Source organism: Ursus americanus, chromosome 20, assembly GCF_024610735.1.
Source record: "Ursus americanus isolate L20-20 chromosome 20, mUrsAme1.1.p, whole genome shotgun sequence".
Lineage (NCBI taxonomy): Eukaryota > Metazoa > Chordata > Mammalia > Carnivora > Ursidae > Ursus > Ursus americanus.
In genome coordinates this window covers 13,066,205-13,080,588 of record NC_142146.1, presented here as the reverse complement: position 1 = coordinate 13,080,588, position 14,384 = coordinate 13,066,205, and the positions used below count along the sequence as shown (strand labels likewise).

Here is a 14,384-nt window from a genome sequence, read left to right as displayed (position 1 = left end):
GTCCGCACTAGCCAGGTCTCCCTTCTCTCTCTTCCCCTCATGCCTCACCTCCATGCTTGGTGATGTTGCAGACTAACTGCAGCATGCCAGAAGTCTTCTGGGTTTTCTTAAGGTTATACTGGTGGCATTTGGCCATCATTCCCCTTTGGGGCTCAGTCCCTTCCACATTTGGGAGCTGGGAATGGAATCAATTTTCTGCTGCTGCCTGACCGTATCCCCCAAAACTTAATGGCCTCAAGCAGTCGTCATTTATTAGCTCATGATTGTGGGAATCAACAATCTGAACCAAGCTGGAAGGGTCTTCTGCTGGTCTAGCCTGGGCTCACTCAGAAGGCTGAGGTCCGGTGATGGGTTGGCTGGGACTCTTGGTCCTAGATGACATCCTTCGTGTGTCTGGCAGTGGGCAGGCTTCTGCCAGAGTGAGAGGAGTGACCGAGCTGTGTGTCTCTCATTTGTCAGCAGGCTAGTTTGGACTTCTCCATTTGGTGGCTGGATTCCAACAACAGCAAGAGAGAGCACATATAAGTACCTCATCTAAGTGGAATCCTGCAGTATTTGTCTTTCTTGTAGCTGGCTCACTTGACTTAGCATAATGTCCTCAAGGTTCATCTGTGATGTCCCATGTGTCAGAATATCCTTCCCTTTAAGGCTGAATAATATGTCATTGTGTTTATATAGTACATTTTGTTTGTTTATTCATTCATCCTTCAATGGACACTTGGGTTTCTTCCACCTTTTGGCTGTTGTGAATACAGTGGTCCCTCTTACCCACGAGGAATACGTTCGAAAACTCCCCAGCGGATGCCTAGAATTGTGGATAGTACAGAACCCATAAAGACCACGTTTTTTCCTATGCGTACGTATCTGGGATAAAGTCTGACCTATAAATTAGGCACAGTAAGAGATTACCAACAATAACCAATATAATAGAACAGTTACAACAATATTATAAGTTATGCGAATGTGGTTCATCACCCTCGAAATACCTAATTGGACTGTACTCCCCTTTCCTGTGATGATGTGAAATGATCAGCTGCCGACATCATGAGGTGAAGTGAGGTGAATGGCACAGGGATTGGGACCTGGCATTTGGGGGGGGGGGGGTAGGGTAAGTGAAAGCACAGCAAACAGAAAGGGCAGATGAGGGGGACCTCTGTAAGGCTGCTGTGACTGTGGGTGTACAAACATCTGAGTCCCTGCTTTCCATTCTTTGGGGTTCATACCCTGAAGTAGAATTGTCGGATCATATGGTAATTCTATTTTTAGTTTTTTTGATGAAGCACTGTAGTGCTTCCCATGACAGCTGCACCGTGGTACGTGCCCTCCTGCAGTGCCCAAGGGGTCCGATTTCTGAACACCCTCACTAACACTCATTATATTTACGGTTTTGTTCATTTGGGTCCCTCCCCCCGCCCCCGTAGTAACAATCCTAATGGGTGTGAGGTGGTATGTCTTTTGTTAACCGCATGTCATGTGGCATGTGCAATTTTGCATCCCGTTTTTTGTTAAATGTAACATTCTGTCGTAAGCTGTGTCTTCTGCCCTTTGCATGCTGATAGATAGAAAGGCTTTTTTCCTCTTCCCCCCTCCTTTTCTTTGTGAAGTTGCATACATTGATCTTTTTTCCCCTCTGTGGTTCCTTGCTTTGATTTTAAGCTGAGAAAGCTTCCCAATCCAGAGATCAAATAAACATTCACCAAGTGGAATCTGTATTTAAAATACTTGATTTTTCACATTTGCATCGAATACTCTGGCATTTGATTGTACTTTAAAAGCCCTTTAACGCAAAGAATTACACAAAATGTTAACAGTGGTTCTCCCTGGGAGGTGAGATTATTCATAATTGTCTTTTCATCGTTTATGTATTGCTTTTCCGAGTAAAAAAGTAGATGTTATTTAAAGCAAAGCTTACCACCCTCTTCCCTTGGTTACATAGTCAGATCACCTCTGGAAGAGACTGGGCCGTGGATGTGGAAAATCTGGCTGACCCCTTGCTCATTCCCCTCACTGGGTCTTAGTTTCTTCTGTACAAAGGAGGAGGTACCATAGGGTCCTTTCTGGCCCAGAAGGATTTCACATTCAGTGGAGGAGCATGGGCCACCAGAATTCTGTCGGGTTCGCACCTGGCTTGATAGGTGGCCGTTCCTTGGCTGATGGAGCACATGCCCTGCCTGATGAAAACACTACATCTTTTTAGAGAGGAAAGGACAAGAAGGCAAGAGAGTGAATACCCAGGGGGCTGGGGTGGAGGTATGCCAAGCCTGAGGTTAGGACCTCCCGCAGGTGGGTGTCCATCCAGCTGGGACCCAGGGAGGGAGTCGAGAGTTGAAGACAGGGCCTGGGGTGTGACTGTGACCCCTCTGGTCATCCACTAACCACCTGTGTGCTCTCTGGGCTTCAGTTTCTTCATGTAAAAAAAGTGGGGATAATAGAGGCACCTGGGTGAGTCCATTAAACTTCTGACTCTTGATTTCAGCTCAGGTGATGATCTCAGGGTTGTGAGATCGAGCCCCGTATTGGGCTTTGTGCTGGGTGAGGAGCCTGCTTAAGATTCTCTCTCTCCCTCTCCCTTTGCCCCTTCTCCTCTCTCTTTCTCTCCCTCTTTAAAAAAAAATGGGAATAATAGATGGATATTGTAATATATGTAATATATATAATATAAAAAATAATGATAATAATAAAACCTGCCTCAAAGGGTTGCTGAGGCATGAAACAGATAATGTGGGTAAGATATGAAAGCAGTGCTATGGTGGTAATCATACAGCATATATAAATGTATCCGATCAACAAATTGTACATCTTAAACGTACACAATGTTATATCCATTACATTGCAATAAAAACAGCAACAAAAACCAGGGCCTGATACCCGGCAGGCATACCCCTTTCTGGCCTGGCCCACACCGCTCACTCCCCTCTTACTTTCTCTTCCCTCCCTTGCAATCCCATTCTTTTCCTTCCTTTCTCCACCCTCTCCCTCCTGCCCTCCCTCTCTCTTCCTTCCCTGGACCTCTTCCCTTCCCGCCTCCCATCCCCTCCTTCCCGCCCCCTCCCTGCTAGTGTTGGCTCCAGGTTAAAAGCAGAGGATAATCTCCCAGCCCCACCTGTTCCTCCACCTTTGCTCCAGGGCCCTGAAGGCTCCCCTCCCCCCACCCAGGTGAGGGCCTCTCAGCCTTCCGAGTTCAGGGTTCAGCCCTTATTGGCGCTTTCTCCCAGCTCTCCTGGACCTGAGTGTCACTGTGTCATCTGCTTAGCCACTTGGGTCGCCATGGCATCGTTTACTTTTCTTTGTGAGCTTGCTGGGGCAACCTCAGTCTCCATTTACCTCTCTCCGGGCTCCGTGAGGGTGCGGACGTGTGTGCTTTATTGCCTGTCTCCCCCGTTCCCAGCAGTGTCTACGCTTGATAGGTGTTCAGCATGCATTTTCAACACACGATTCTACTCTGTACAAGGGCAAATATGAAAGAGCAGGAAGTGTGGGCTTTGGGAGCAGATCTGGGTCAGAACTGCTGGGTCTAGGTGGGTAACGTGATTTTTGGGTGACACTCTCCAAGCCTCCACTTCTTCATCTGTAAAGTTAAAGGGGACAATGAGCGCCTCTCTTGGGGCTGCCGTAAAGATGAAAGGAGATCAAGCCCCAGTAGGTAACTGGCACTGGAACATGGCTTCCGGTCCATGTCCCTTCTGAACTTCATTTGCATAGGCTTGTAAGTTGCGGTCCCTCGCCTGGTTCTGCCACTCCCTGGTTGTGCTACATAAGGTCAGAGTGACTCTGATCCTCGGTGTCTTAATCTGCAAGGTCGAAAGGTTGGACAGGGTTAAGCCTCCGTCTTGCAGGCTCTGTCCTTACGGCTTTTGGCTCCGCTTCATACTTGCGTTACTGTTTGCTTATTATACTTTGTGTAGAAGTTGACTTTAAAGAAAACTTTCTGTCACTACTGTCAATATCATATGTTGGAGGTAACAACAACCAGGAGAATGAAAACGAAACAGTGTTAATAGAATTCTTGCCAAATCCTGCTACTGCCCAGGCTCAGTGTCTGAGGCCCTTCCAGACTTCGTGAAGAAGGGAAATTAGCACATGCTGGAGAGATGGTAACAACACGGTAGCACTCAAATGAGATGTTCTGCACTCTCTCAGAAGGCCATGGGGGTTGAAAGGGCATGAGTGAGTCAGTGTCCTTTGGTGCGGTGTGGGGGGGTAGCACTTGGCCATTGGGGGTGCCCCTGGTACCCATTCCTCACTTTGGAAAACACTGGACTGGATCCTAGACCTGGAAGGGACCTCAAAGATTACTGCCCCACCTGTCATTTAGTAGATGAATGAGCTGGGCCGGGGGTAGAAATGGTTGCCCGTGCCCTTGACCCTGACAGTGGAAGATCCATGCCTGGATCTGTTGGTGCAGTGGCAGAACGATCCCTGACACGTGGACAGCTCCACCAGTGTGCCGGGGAACCCCAGCCCCAACCACAACCAGGTCACATAGAGACTGCCTGTGTGGACTGTAGCATAAAAGTGTACTTTTATTTTAAGCTCAATTCTAATATCTGGGAGTGTTTTTGGACTGGTTTTCAGCAGGCCAGTCACTTTTTTTATTTAAGAGCAGGGTATGTCACTTGCAATAGCCTCCAGTCCCTTCAGAACGCTCAGGTTCCTCCAAAACACTTGGTTTGCTCCATCTGATCTGTTCCTTCGTGTTGGTCAGAAGTAGTACACGTGTGATGAGCACAGATGGTGCCATTTCAGAGCCAAAAAGGAGTTAGGGGTGTGGATTATATACTTCTTTGAAAAAAAACAACAATAACAAAAAACAGCTTTTTTGAAGCATAATTAATATACAAAAACTACTGGACATATTTAATGTATATAATTTGATGGATTTGGAGATATGAATATACCCGTGAAAGCACTACAAATCAAGGTAATAAAAATCTTTGATAAAAATGGAAAGAAAAAAATAATAAATAACAATAAAATAAATGTTTATTTCCTAAAATAAAAAGGTTCTGCTTACCCCTCCCCCATTTCTGGTGGTAAGAACACCCACTGTCATGTCAGCTGTGGGCTTGTCATATTTGGCCTTTATTATGTTGAGGTGGATTAATACATGGAGGTTTTATAAACAACCCAGAAAAAAGGTGGGCAGCAAAGACAATGTTTGGTTCAACATGGAGATTGTACCAAATAACAACCGAAGTACTTGGTTCAACGTGAAGATTTTACTAGATTGCCCAAAGAGATTTTGCTAGATTTTACTAGATTGCCCAAAGAGATTAAAAAAATAAAATAGAGTGTTAGAAGTCCTGATCCCAAAAAACAAAAACAGATTACTGTGTAAGGTATTTAGAAAGAACAAGACAAGGCCTCGTAGGCACTAGAATCTTTTTTTGTCCTCGCTAGATTTGTCCTTGAATTAAATTCCACGCTTCTCAGGGCGCCTGGGCGGCTCAGTTGGTTAAGCATCTGCCTTTGGCTCAGATTGTGATCTTGGGGTCTTGGGATCAGGCCCCAGGTCCCTTGGGAAAAAAAATCCCTGCTCAGCGGGGAGTCTGTTTCCTGCCTCTGCCTACCCCCCCCATACTCTCTCTCTCTCAATAAATAAAATCTTTTAAAAAAAAAATTAAATTCCATCCTTCTTCCCTCAATCCCGATCACCTTCCTTTATCACCTTATAAATGGATAAATTAAGCTACTGGTTCTCAACTTTGGCTGTAAAGTAGATTATTTAGGAGCTTTAAAAATCCTGAGACCCAGGCCACGCTGCAGACCAATGAAATCTGTGCTTGCAGAGTGGGATCAGGCATGGGTATTTTCTAAAGCTCTGCAGGGGCCGACGTGCAGCCAGCATGGAGAACTGCTTTGCACAACCGTCCAGAACTTTGGTGCTGTCCTCCCTCACAAGGAAGAATAGCATGAACTGTTGTACACATCAAAGCTCTGTGGCTTTACCTGTAAAATTCTTATTTTATGCTGGCAAGACAGTCTGTTAGCTAAATTCCTATTCATCCAGTTCTCCTGCTGACACTTTGTAGAAGAGAGGCCAAGAGAGGTGCCTGGATGGCTCAGCCGGTTAAGCGTCTGCCTTCTATTCAGGTCATGATCTCCGGGTCCTGGGATCGAGCCCCATGTCGGGCTCCCTGCTTGGCTGGGAGTCTCCTTCTCTCTCTTCTTCTGTTCCTCCCCCCACCCCCTTCCATGCCCCCGGCTTGTGCTCTGTCTCAAATAAATAAATGAAATCTTTTAAAAAAGGCCAAGATTCTCCCCACAATCACTAATTCTAGTCTGGGAAACAGCTGCTCGCGGACTCCCAGGGAGGTTAACAGCTCAGGCTCACGGTGTTCCTTGGCGTTGAGTAACTCACACAAGGTCATAGGGAGCAAGTGTGATTCTGGGGAAGTGAGCAAAGTGAGGGGGGCTACTAGGCATTAGGAATCCACATCTAGTAAATCAAGTGGGAAAATAAGCCAGAACCACCAGATCTTCCTGGTGATCTTACCAGAACATATTTGCTTCTCCCTTTACAAACCCCTCTTGGGGAAGCCAAGCATCTGCAACCAAAGGCAAACCTGTAGCATCTGCTGAAATGAGTTAGTTCAGAAAAATCAAATGAATATGGGAACTGTTAAACATTAAGCCCACCAGACCATGCTGGGTATCCTTTGGGATTCATTGGTGCTAAAAATGACATGACAGAAATAAGTGGGGAAATCTACATTACATGTGAGGTCATCAGGGACTTCGCTCTGCCTCCTCCCTGGTTTCACCAGTCACTTGGCTCAGTCACCCATTCACTCATTTATCTCTGTTATTACATATTTACCAAGCGCCCGCTGTGCCTAATGCGTTGGACTAGATGCGGGAGCCAGTAGAGCGAGGGCAATGTGCTCTTTGCTCTCAGAAGCTTACCACCCACTCAGAGAGGTGAACAAGGTAAGGGGAATTGCTTCCCGCACCAGGAAAGTTGTCTAAGAAGCAAAGTATTTCTCCATTCAGGGCCACCCAGGCCCAGTCAGCCGCCCGTGGCCCACTCTGCACTCTGCGCATGTGTGGGACGGGCACAGGTGCCCGGGGTGACCGGGAACACCTCTTCCGAGGTGGCTGCCGACCCTAGCCCCGCGGCCCTTGTCCAGCGGACTGGCCTTAACCAGTTGGAATGCCTTCTCTTCCTCGTAGCAAAGCCTATGGGACACATCAGTTACCAGAATGTGTCTGGTGAACAGAGATGCAGGAGAGAAAGGGAGCTTGGGGGGCGGGGGCTAGAGGCCAGCTGGGGGGATGTCTACTGGGGGCACCAAAGACCCAGGCAGCCAAGCCCTGTGCCCTCGCTCTGCTCCTTTTCTGGAAGTCACCTAGGTTCTTGTCCTCCCATTGTGACTGCAACTGTTGCAGGTCACCAGAACCCAGTTTTTTCTACGGTAGCTACGTTTTAATCTGTGTGATGGATTTGAATTATAGCCTGGTTGCCTCGGAGGCTTGGAGTACCTGCCAAGTAGTATTTTTATGTTTTATGTCATTTCTTAGGTGAGGTTCTTTTCTGCCTGTCATGGTCTCTTCCAGGATAGGTCGATGCTTACTAGTTTCAAGGGGTGGTGGTTTTGACCTTGAACCAAATTCTGGGGCTTTCCTCATCACGGGGGCGGGGGGTGTTCTTTCCAGGTGAAAACAACTAAGCTTCAAATGGTTTGTGGCTGATAGGACGTCCCATCTGAAGTTATAAGCGCAGTGCTTGAATCAGAATCACATGTTTCTTCTGAATTACATCGAATGCTTTCTCTCTTCTGCCCAAGTGAGTTTAATTTTTCTTTTCTACTGTTTCTTTCGTAGGGGTTCAGCTGTTGCAAAAATAATTGGTAATAATGTCAAGAAACTTAAGAAGTTTGCCTCCACAGTTAAGATGTGGGTCTTTGAAGAAACGGTTAATGGGAGAAAACTGACAGACATCATAAATAATGACCATGAAAATGTAAAATATCTCCCTGGACACAAGCTGCCAGAAAATGTGGTAAGACTTTGGGATGGAAAGTACTTTTGGTTAATTCTGAAAGTTACGCTTGGCTGAGTTAGCGCTTGGGGCTTGGGGAAATGGGAAAGCTACTCCGTGCTCCTTTGTTCCGTTCTACTGCCAGCTTATTTGCTTGGTCAGTTTTGGTTTTCCTGACTCTGAAGGTGGGCTTTGTATTGGTTTGCTAGGGCTGCCATAACAGGTACAGTAGAACAGGTGGCTTAAACAACAGAGATTGATTTTCTCACGATTCTGGAGGCTTCCAAGTCCAAGAGGAGGGTGTCGGCAGGTTTGGTTTCTTCTGAGGCTCTCTCTCTGACTTGTAGATGGCCATCTTCTTCCTGTGTCTTCACACGGACTTCGTTCTGTGTGTCTGTGTCCTAATCTACTCTTCTTCCTTTTTTTAATGGATTTATTCATTTGAGAGAGTGCATGCAGGAGCTGAGGGGAGGGGCACAGGGGGAGGGAGAAGCAGACCTTCCGCTGAGCAGGGAGCCAGACACGGGGCTCGATCCCAGGACCCCAAAATCATGACCTGAGCTGAAGGTAGATGTTCAACTGACCGAGCCACCCGGATGCCCCAATTTCCTCCTCTTATAAGGACATGAGTCATGTATAATTAGGGCCCACCGTAATGTCCTCATTTTAATGTAATTACCTCTGTGAAGACCCTGTCTCCAAACACAGTCTTATTCCAAGATACTAGGGTTGGGATATCAATATATGAATTTGGGATGGGGGCGTGGCACACAATTCAGCCCACAACAGGCTACTTTCTTGGCATTCAAAGTGCTGGTCCCATCAGAGCTGGAACTCACAACCTTGCCTTTAGCTGCTTGTGACCCCCCCCCCCCCCGTCCTGATATTCCCTTTCCAAGTGCATGGACTTGATCTGCACACGGGGACAGCTAATGGACTGGTCTGTAATTAAAATTAGGGTCAAGGCCTAAATTACAGAAAGAGATTGGAGAAAACAGAAGATCGTAAGACTGACAGTTTAAAATTTAAGCCTATTAGGTCTGAGAGGGAAGACTACAGGTAATTGCCTGGCCTCATTCCAGTGACTGTGGGAGGTGGGGGGAGGGAGAAATGAGCAAGAAGAACAAAAAGAGTGTACCGTGCGTGCTGCTTGTCTGAGTGGAATTTAACTTCTGTTGCCAGCTTCACCCTTTGGTGGCTTTCTGTGATAGTCTGTTTGAAGAGCGGGCCACTGTGACTGCCTGATTCCCGGGTTAACCGGACAAACACATCTTCTTTGTTCATGAAATATTCATCTCTTTATATATTCACTCATCAACCTTTATGAGCATGTACCCTGCATGCAAAGCACAGTGTTGGTTGCTGGAGACAGGAAGAGGAATAAGACTACTTGCTTCCTTCAAGGAGTCCAGCAGGGGGGACGGAGTTGTAAGCTGATAAACGCCAGGAAGTCCCGATTTGCAAAGCCCTTGCTCGCTGGAGATTGCTGTTTGGCTTTTGGTTGCAGTGTTCACTAGCATCAAGCGCTGTGCTAAGTAGCTCACGGATCTTGTCTCGTGTAATGCTCTCAGTAACCCTCTTAGGTTGATACCACTGATTTTCCTATTACGAGGATGATTTTGATTTTATAGGGGAGGATACCAAAGCTCAGAGAAGTTAATGAACTTGCCCAGGGTCACACAGCTAGAAGCTAGGGTTTCAGTTTGATTCCTGGTGGACTCATCCCGTTGAATCCGTTGTCTTCTGGACACTGATCACTTTCTCCTCTGTGTCACTGCAGTGGGGTCAGGCAGCATTTCTGCACATTCTCGGCATTGTTGGTGGGGAGAGAAAGGATCCCTACGGTTCTGAGCTTTGAAGTTAAGTTGTCCAAATATCCGAGGGGAGGGACAAAGGGAGCGGCTATTCCCACCGCAGTGGAAGGCTTCTGAGGTCATCTCTGACCCATGCTTGGAGTAGGAAATTCCTGCGTTTCACTTCTCATTCTTGTTGGACTCGATGGCTTCTTCCCTAACAGAAACCACAGGCTTCGTTAATACGTTCCTTCCACCCTGCTTTGTGGCAGTCCCTTATGTACCTACCTGTTCGACCTCACCTGCCCCCAGTGTATGAACCTGACTTTCTGGTTTTTTTGTTCTTCAGTGGTTCCTGGTGCAGTGCTCAAGGCATGTGGGGGGAGGGGAACTTGCCAAGTGGTTCTGTGAAGCTGAAGCTTGTGCCACCGGCCGGGGAGCCAGGAGGGAAGGAGACAGGGAAAGAATTGACATAGAGGAGTCAACAGCCATTACCACGTAGAGCCCAGTCCCCACACTGACTGATTCCACCACCTGCCCCATGTCCCCAGGTGTGGACAGAGGGAGGAGAGAAAGGAGGAACCATCCGCTCCCAGAACTCTGTCTGTGGATGTCTGAAGCCTTGTAGGTTCACAAAAGTGAATGTATCCATTCCCTAGAATGGACATTTGTGTGGTTTCCAGCTCTTTGCTGTCATGCACCATGTTCCCAGGCTGGTGGAACTGCCAGGAACACACAGCCCTGACGTCACCACGTCACACCACTGGTTTCCAAAGTGGTTGTACCAGTCTACACTCCCCCTAGAGCACGTCTGAGGGTTCATGTTGTTCCGTGTCCTTGCCAGGGCTTGGCAGGAGAAACCCAGGCTGTTAGAAAGTTTTATTTCTTAAACTGGTGGAAGGTACACAGATGGGTTTTTTTTTTTTCTTTATACTTTTTATAGTTTTGAACTGCACTTACAAAATGTTGCATGGTAAAGCCGAGCGACGAGAGGTGTCATGGAGGAGGACTCCTGGGGAGTCCGAGCGCCTGGGCTCGATGCTCACTGTACGGCCAGACGGTTGGGCTGTTCCTAGGGCCTTATTACCCTTAGGGGTTTTGTGAGGCATGAGTGAGGTGATCCACGTGTATTTAGTCTTCTGCAAAGCATTTTTTTAAAAAGCTGGGGTTGTTTTTGTTGTTTTATTTTAGTTTCATGTTTATTTCAGAGTTTTTCAGCTATCTCATTTGATCCTTTAAAAAATCAACTAGTGTTAGATAAGACCCCCATCGTTATGAGAGACCAGTTGCATTTCCATCCACATAGGATTGTTACTTGTGATGTCTGTCAGTTGGCATGCTGACGTGAGAACGTGAGTCTTTTTTGCTCGGGGCCCCCATGCTGTTTCTCACTGAGGTCCTTCATGTCCATCCTCATCACGTGACCCCCCATCCTCACCCCCAACCTCTTGTAACAGTGACGTCACCGTGTCATCACCTGTTGGCTAAAAGCTGGGCCAATCTGGGTTTGCAGTTTTCTCTGAAACCTCAGTGGAAAGAAAGCTTCCCATTTCTTGCCACTGTCGGGTATCAGCCATCGATCCCGGTTTACAGCTGTCTGTCCTGGTTTACAGCTGTCTGTCCAGCGTCCCATCCGGGTGGAGAGCTCCTTTGCCTTCCCGCTGCCGGTTTAACCAGCCGCAGCGTCGTGCCAGGATTTACGATCACAGCATCTTCTGTGAAATACCGTTGTCATTGCTTCTCATCTTGCTTTCTAAACCTTACGCTTTTTTGAAACAACTTTACCGAGGTACGATTCACAGATCATACAGTTCACCCGTTCAAGTGTACCGTTCAGTGGTTTTGAGTATATTCAGAGTTGTGCAAGCATTAGAATATTTTCATCACACCAAAAAGAAACCCCATACCAGGTAGGAGTCACTTCCTATTTCCTCCTATCCCCTGCCCCAGCCCTAAGCAACTGCTACTCTTTCTGTCTCTATAGACGTGCCTCTTCCGGACATTTCCTATAAATGGCACCATACAATATATAGTTTTCCGTGTCTGGCTTTGATTTAGCGTCGTGTTTCAAGGCTCATCCGTGTGGTAGCTTGTGTCAGTACTTGATTCAATGTTTTCATGGCTGAATAAGATGCTATTTTATGGCTGTACCACATTGTATTTATCCACTTGTCTGTTGATGGACATTTGGGTTGTTTTGCACTTTTTGGCTGTTGTGAATAGTATGGCTGTGAACACTTGCATACGGTGTTTCGTGCGAACATGTTTTCATTTCTTTTGAGTGGGTACCTAGGAGTGCAACTGCTGGATCGTATGGTAACTGTTGACCTCTTCGAGGAACTGCTGGGCTGTTTTCCAAAGTGACTGCACTGTTGAACACGCCCGCCTGCAGTGTGTGGGGGTTCCAGATGTTCCACGTCCTTACGAACACCTTTGTCATTATCTAACTCTTTGATCCTACCCATCCTAGTGGGTATGAAGTGGTATTTTATTGTGACTTTGATTTTCATTTGCCTAATGGCTGACGATGTTGAGTATCTTTTCATGTGCTCATTGGACATTTATGTATCTCTCTCAGAGAAATGTGTATTCACAGTCTTTGTCCGTTTAAAAAATTGGGTTATCTTTTTATTAATGAGTGGTAAGAATTCTTTTTTTCTTTTTTAAAGATTTTATTTTGAAGTAATCTCTACACCCAGCGTAGGGCTCGAACTCACGACCCCAAGATCAAGAGTCACATGCTATTCCTACTGAGCCAGCCAGGCGCCCCTAGAATTCTTAATATGATTAGATACAAGTCCATTTTCAGATACATAATTCAGAAGTATTTTCGCCTTCAAGTTTTCACTTTCTTAATGCTATCCTTTGAAGCATGTAAGCTTCTAAGTTTGAAATTGAATTTATATATTTTCCTTTCTTACTAACTCTTTGGACTTGGTTTCTTTTTTTTTTTTTTTTTTTTTTTTAAAGATTTTATTTATTTATTCGACAGAGAGAGACAGCCAGCGAGAGAGGGAACACAAGCAGGGGGAGTGGGAGAGGAAGAAGCAGGCTCATAGCGGAGGAGCCTGATGTGGGGCTCGATCCCAGAACACCGGGATCACGCCCTGAGCTGAAGGCAGACGCTTAACCGCTGTGCCACCCAGGCGCCCCTGGACTTGGTTTCTTACATCAGCCAGTGCTGATGTTTCCTCCGCACCTAGAGTAGTGACTGGCTTTGTTGTGGTCTGGAGGAGTGCCAGGGACGGTGGACATGGTGAGGAGGAACGAAGCAGGGTGAAGAGTTGTATTTCCGTGCTTTCAGTGGTATCCTGTGCGATGTAAGGTTAGGCCGAGACAATTAAAAAAAAATGACCACTTTCTTTTGGATAATAGGGTTGTGATAATAACTATTAATTTTGGCTGCAAGCCTTCTCAAAATTAGAATATCAGGTCACTAGAAGCCTCATTGTTAACTCTTTCCTCCCTGGATTCAACTTTCTGGTTTTCGTTAGAGGAGTCATTGTCACTGCTGCTTCTCGAATTTAAGTGCTCCTCAGAATGGCTTGGAGAGCTTAACAGGGATTGTGGGGTCCACCCGAGGGCTTCTGATTCATGAGGTCTCAGATGAGGCCCATACATTTGCATTTTTAACAAGTTCCCACGTGACGGTGATGCGGTTGCTTCAGGAATCACACTTTGGGCACCACGGGTCTACCTGATCAGTCTACATCACTCGTGTTGTACTGGGGAGTCCAGCTGGTTAACGGCTGTGTTTCTCTCCAAGCGACCTCCCTGGTGGCGTATTTGCATAAGACTCATCAGATAAGGTTGTCTGTGTCTCAGGATCATGTTTCTGAATATAGAGCCAGGGATGTAAATTTCACCTATGCTCTTGGCTGAAATTGAGATTAAATAGAAGGGGAGGGCACCATACTTACTATTTTTGAACCTCTGCTTTGCTATATGTGTTCCTCACATGCTGTTGTGTTTCATCTAAATACTTATTCCCTCGAGAATCTAGGCGAGTTGCCTGTGGGTGTCCAGTTAGCTGAGTGGTGACAGAGCTAGGCCAAGGTGTGCATGTACCATACAGTGATAACTAAGCCAGGGGGATCCAAAAGAACCTTTAGGCTTCTCCACATACATTCACCGGCTTTGTTTTAAATGATTTTGTGTGTGTGTGTGTGTGTGTGTGTGTGTGTATACATATGTATAAATGTGGACCAAGAGCCCTGGATTCCTGGAAGTCTGAACATTAAGTGGACCAACCATGATGCCTTGGCTCTGTCTTGATTATTTATCCTCCTTGCCTTTGAAAGGCAAGCCCTTTTGTTCTGAGTTGTCTTTCCCAAAGTATTTCAGGTTCTTTAATGGTAGACACCCTCAGAAAGATTTTGACAGGAAGCACGTGAAATAGGTCAGCATTTCTAAAGCAGCGTCTTTGATTTTGTTCAGAGTAAAAGATAGGTAAAGCCTTAGCTAAAGGTTTTATTCTGAAACAGGGTATTCCAGTTACTGGGTTACTCGAGGAGAGCTCGTTTGATACCGTGTAAGAGGAGTAATGTTCTGTGAGTGGACCGTGCGCTTCTGTGGGTGAAACCCTAAGCACTCCACCAAGGGGAGCGGAA

At 46.5% G+C, this 14,384-nt stretch overlaps 1 protein-coding gene across 2 annotated transcripts in view; it reads left to right on the top strand.

Annotated features, from left to right (window-relative positions):
• Nucleotides 1-14,384, top strand: part of GPD1L (glycerol-3-phosphate dehydrogenase 1 like) — a 59,968-nt gene that overhangs the window by 5,740 nt on the left and 39,844 nt on the right. For both annotated transcript variants that reach the window (XM_045776108.2, XM_087870135.1), the window contains exon 2: nucleotides 7,825-8,002. In XM_045776108.2, the coding sequence (XP_045632064.1) occupies nucleotides 7,825-8,002 (178 nt within the window). The remainder of the gene's footprint in view (nucleotides 1-7,824; nucleotides 8,003-14,384) is intronic.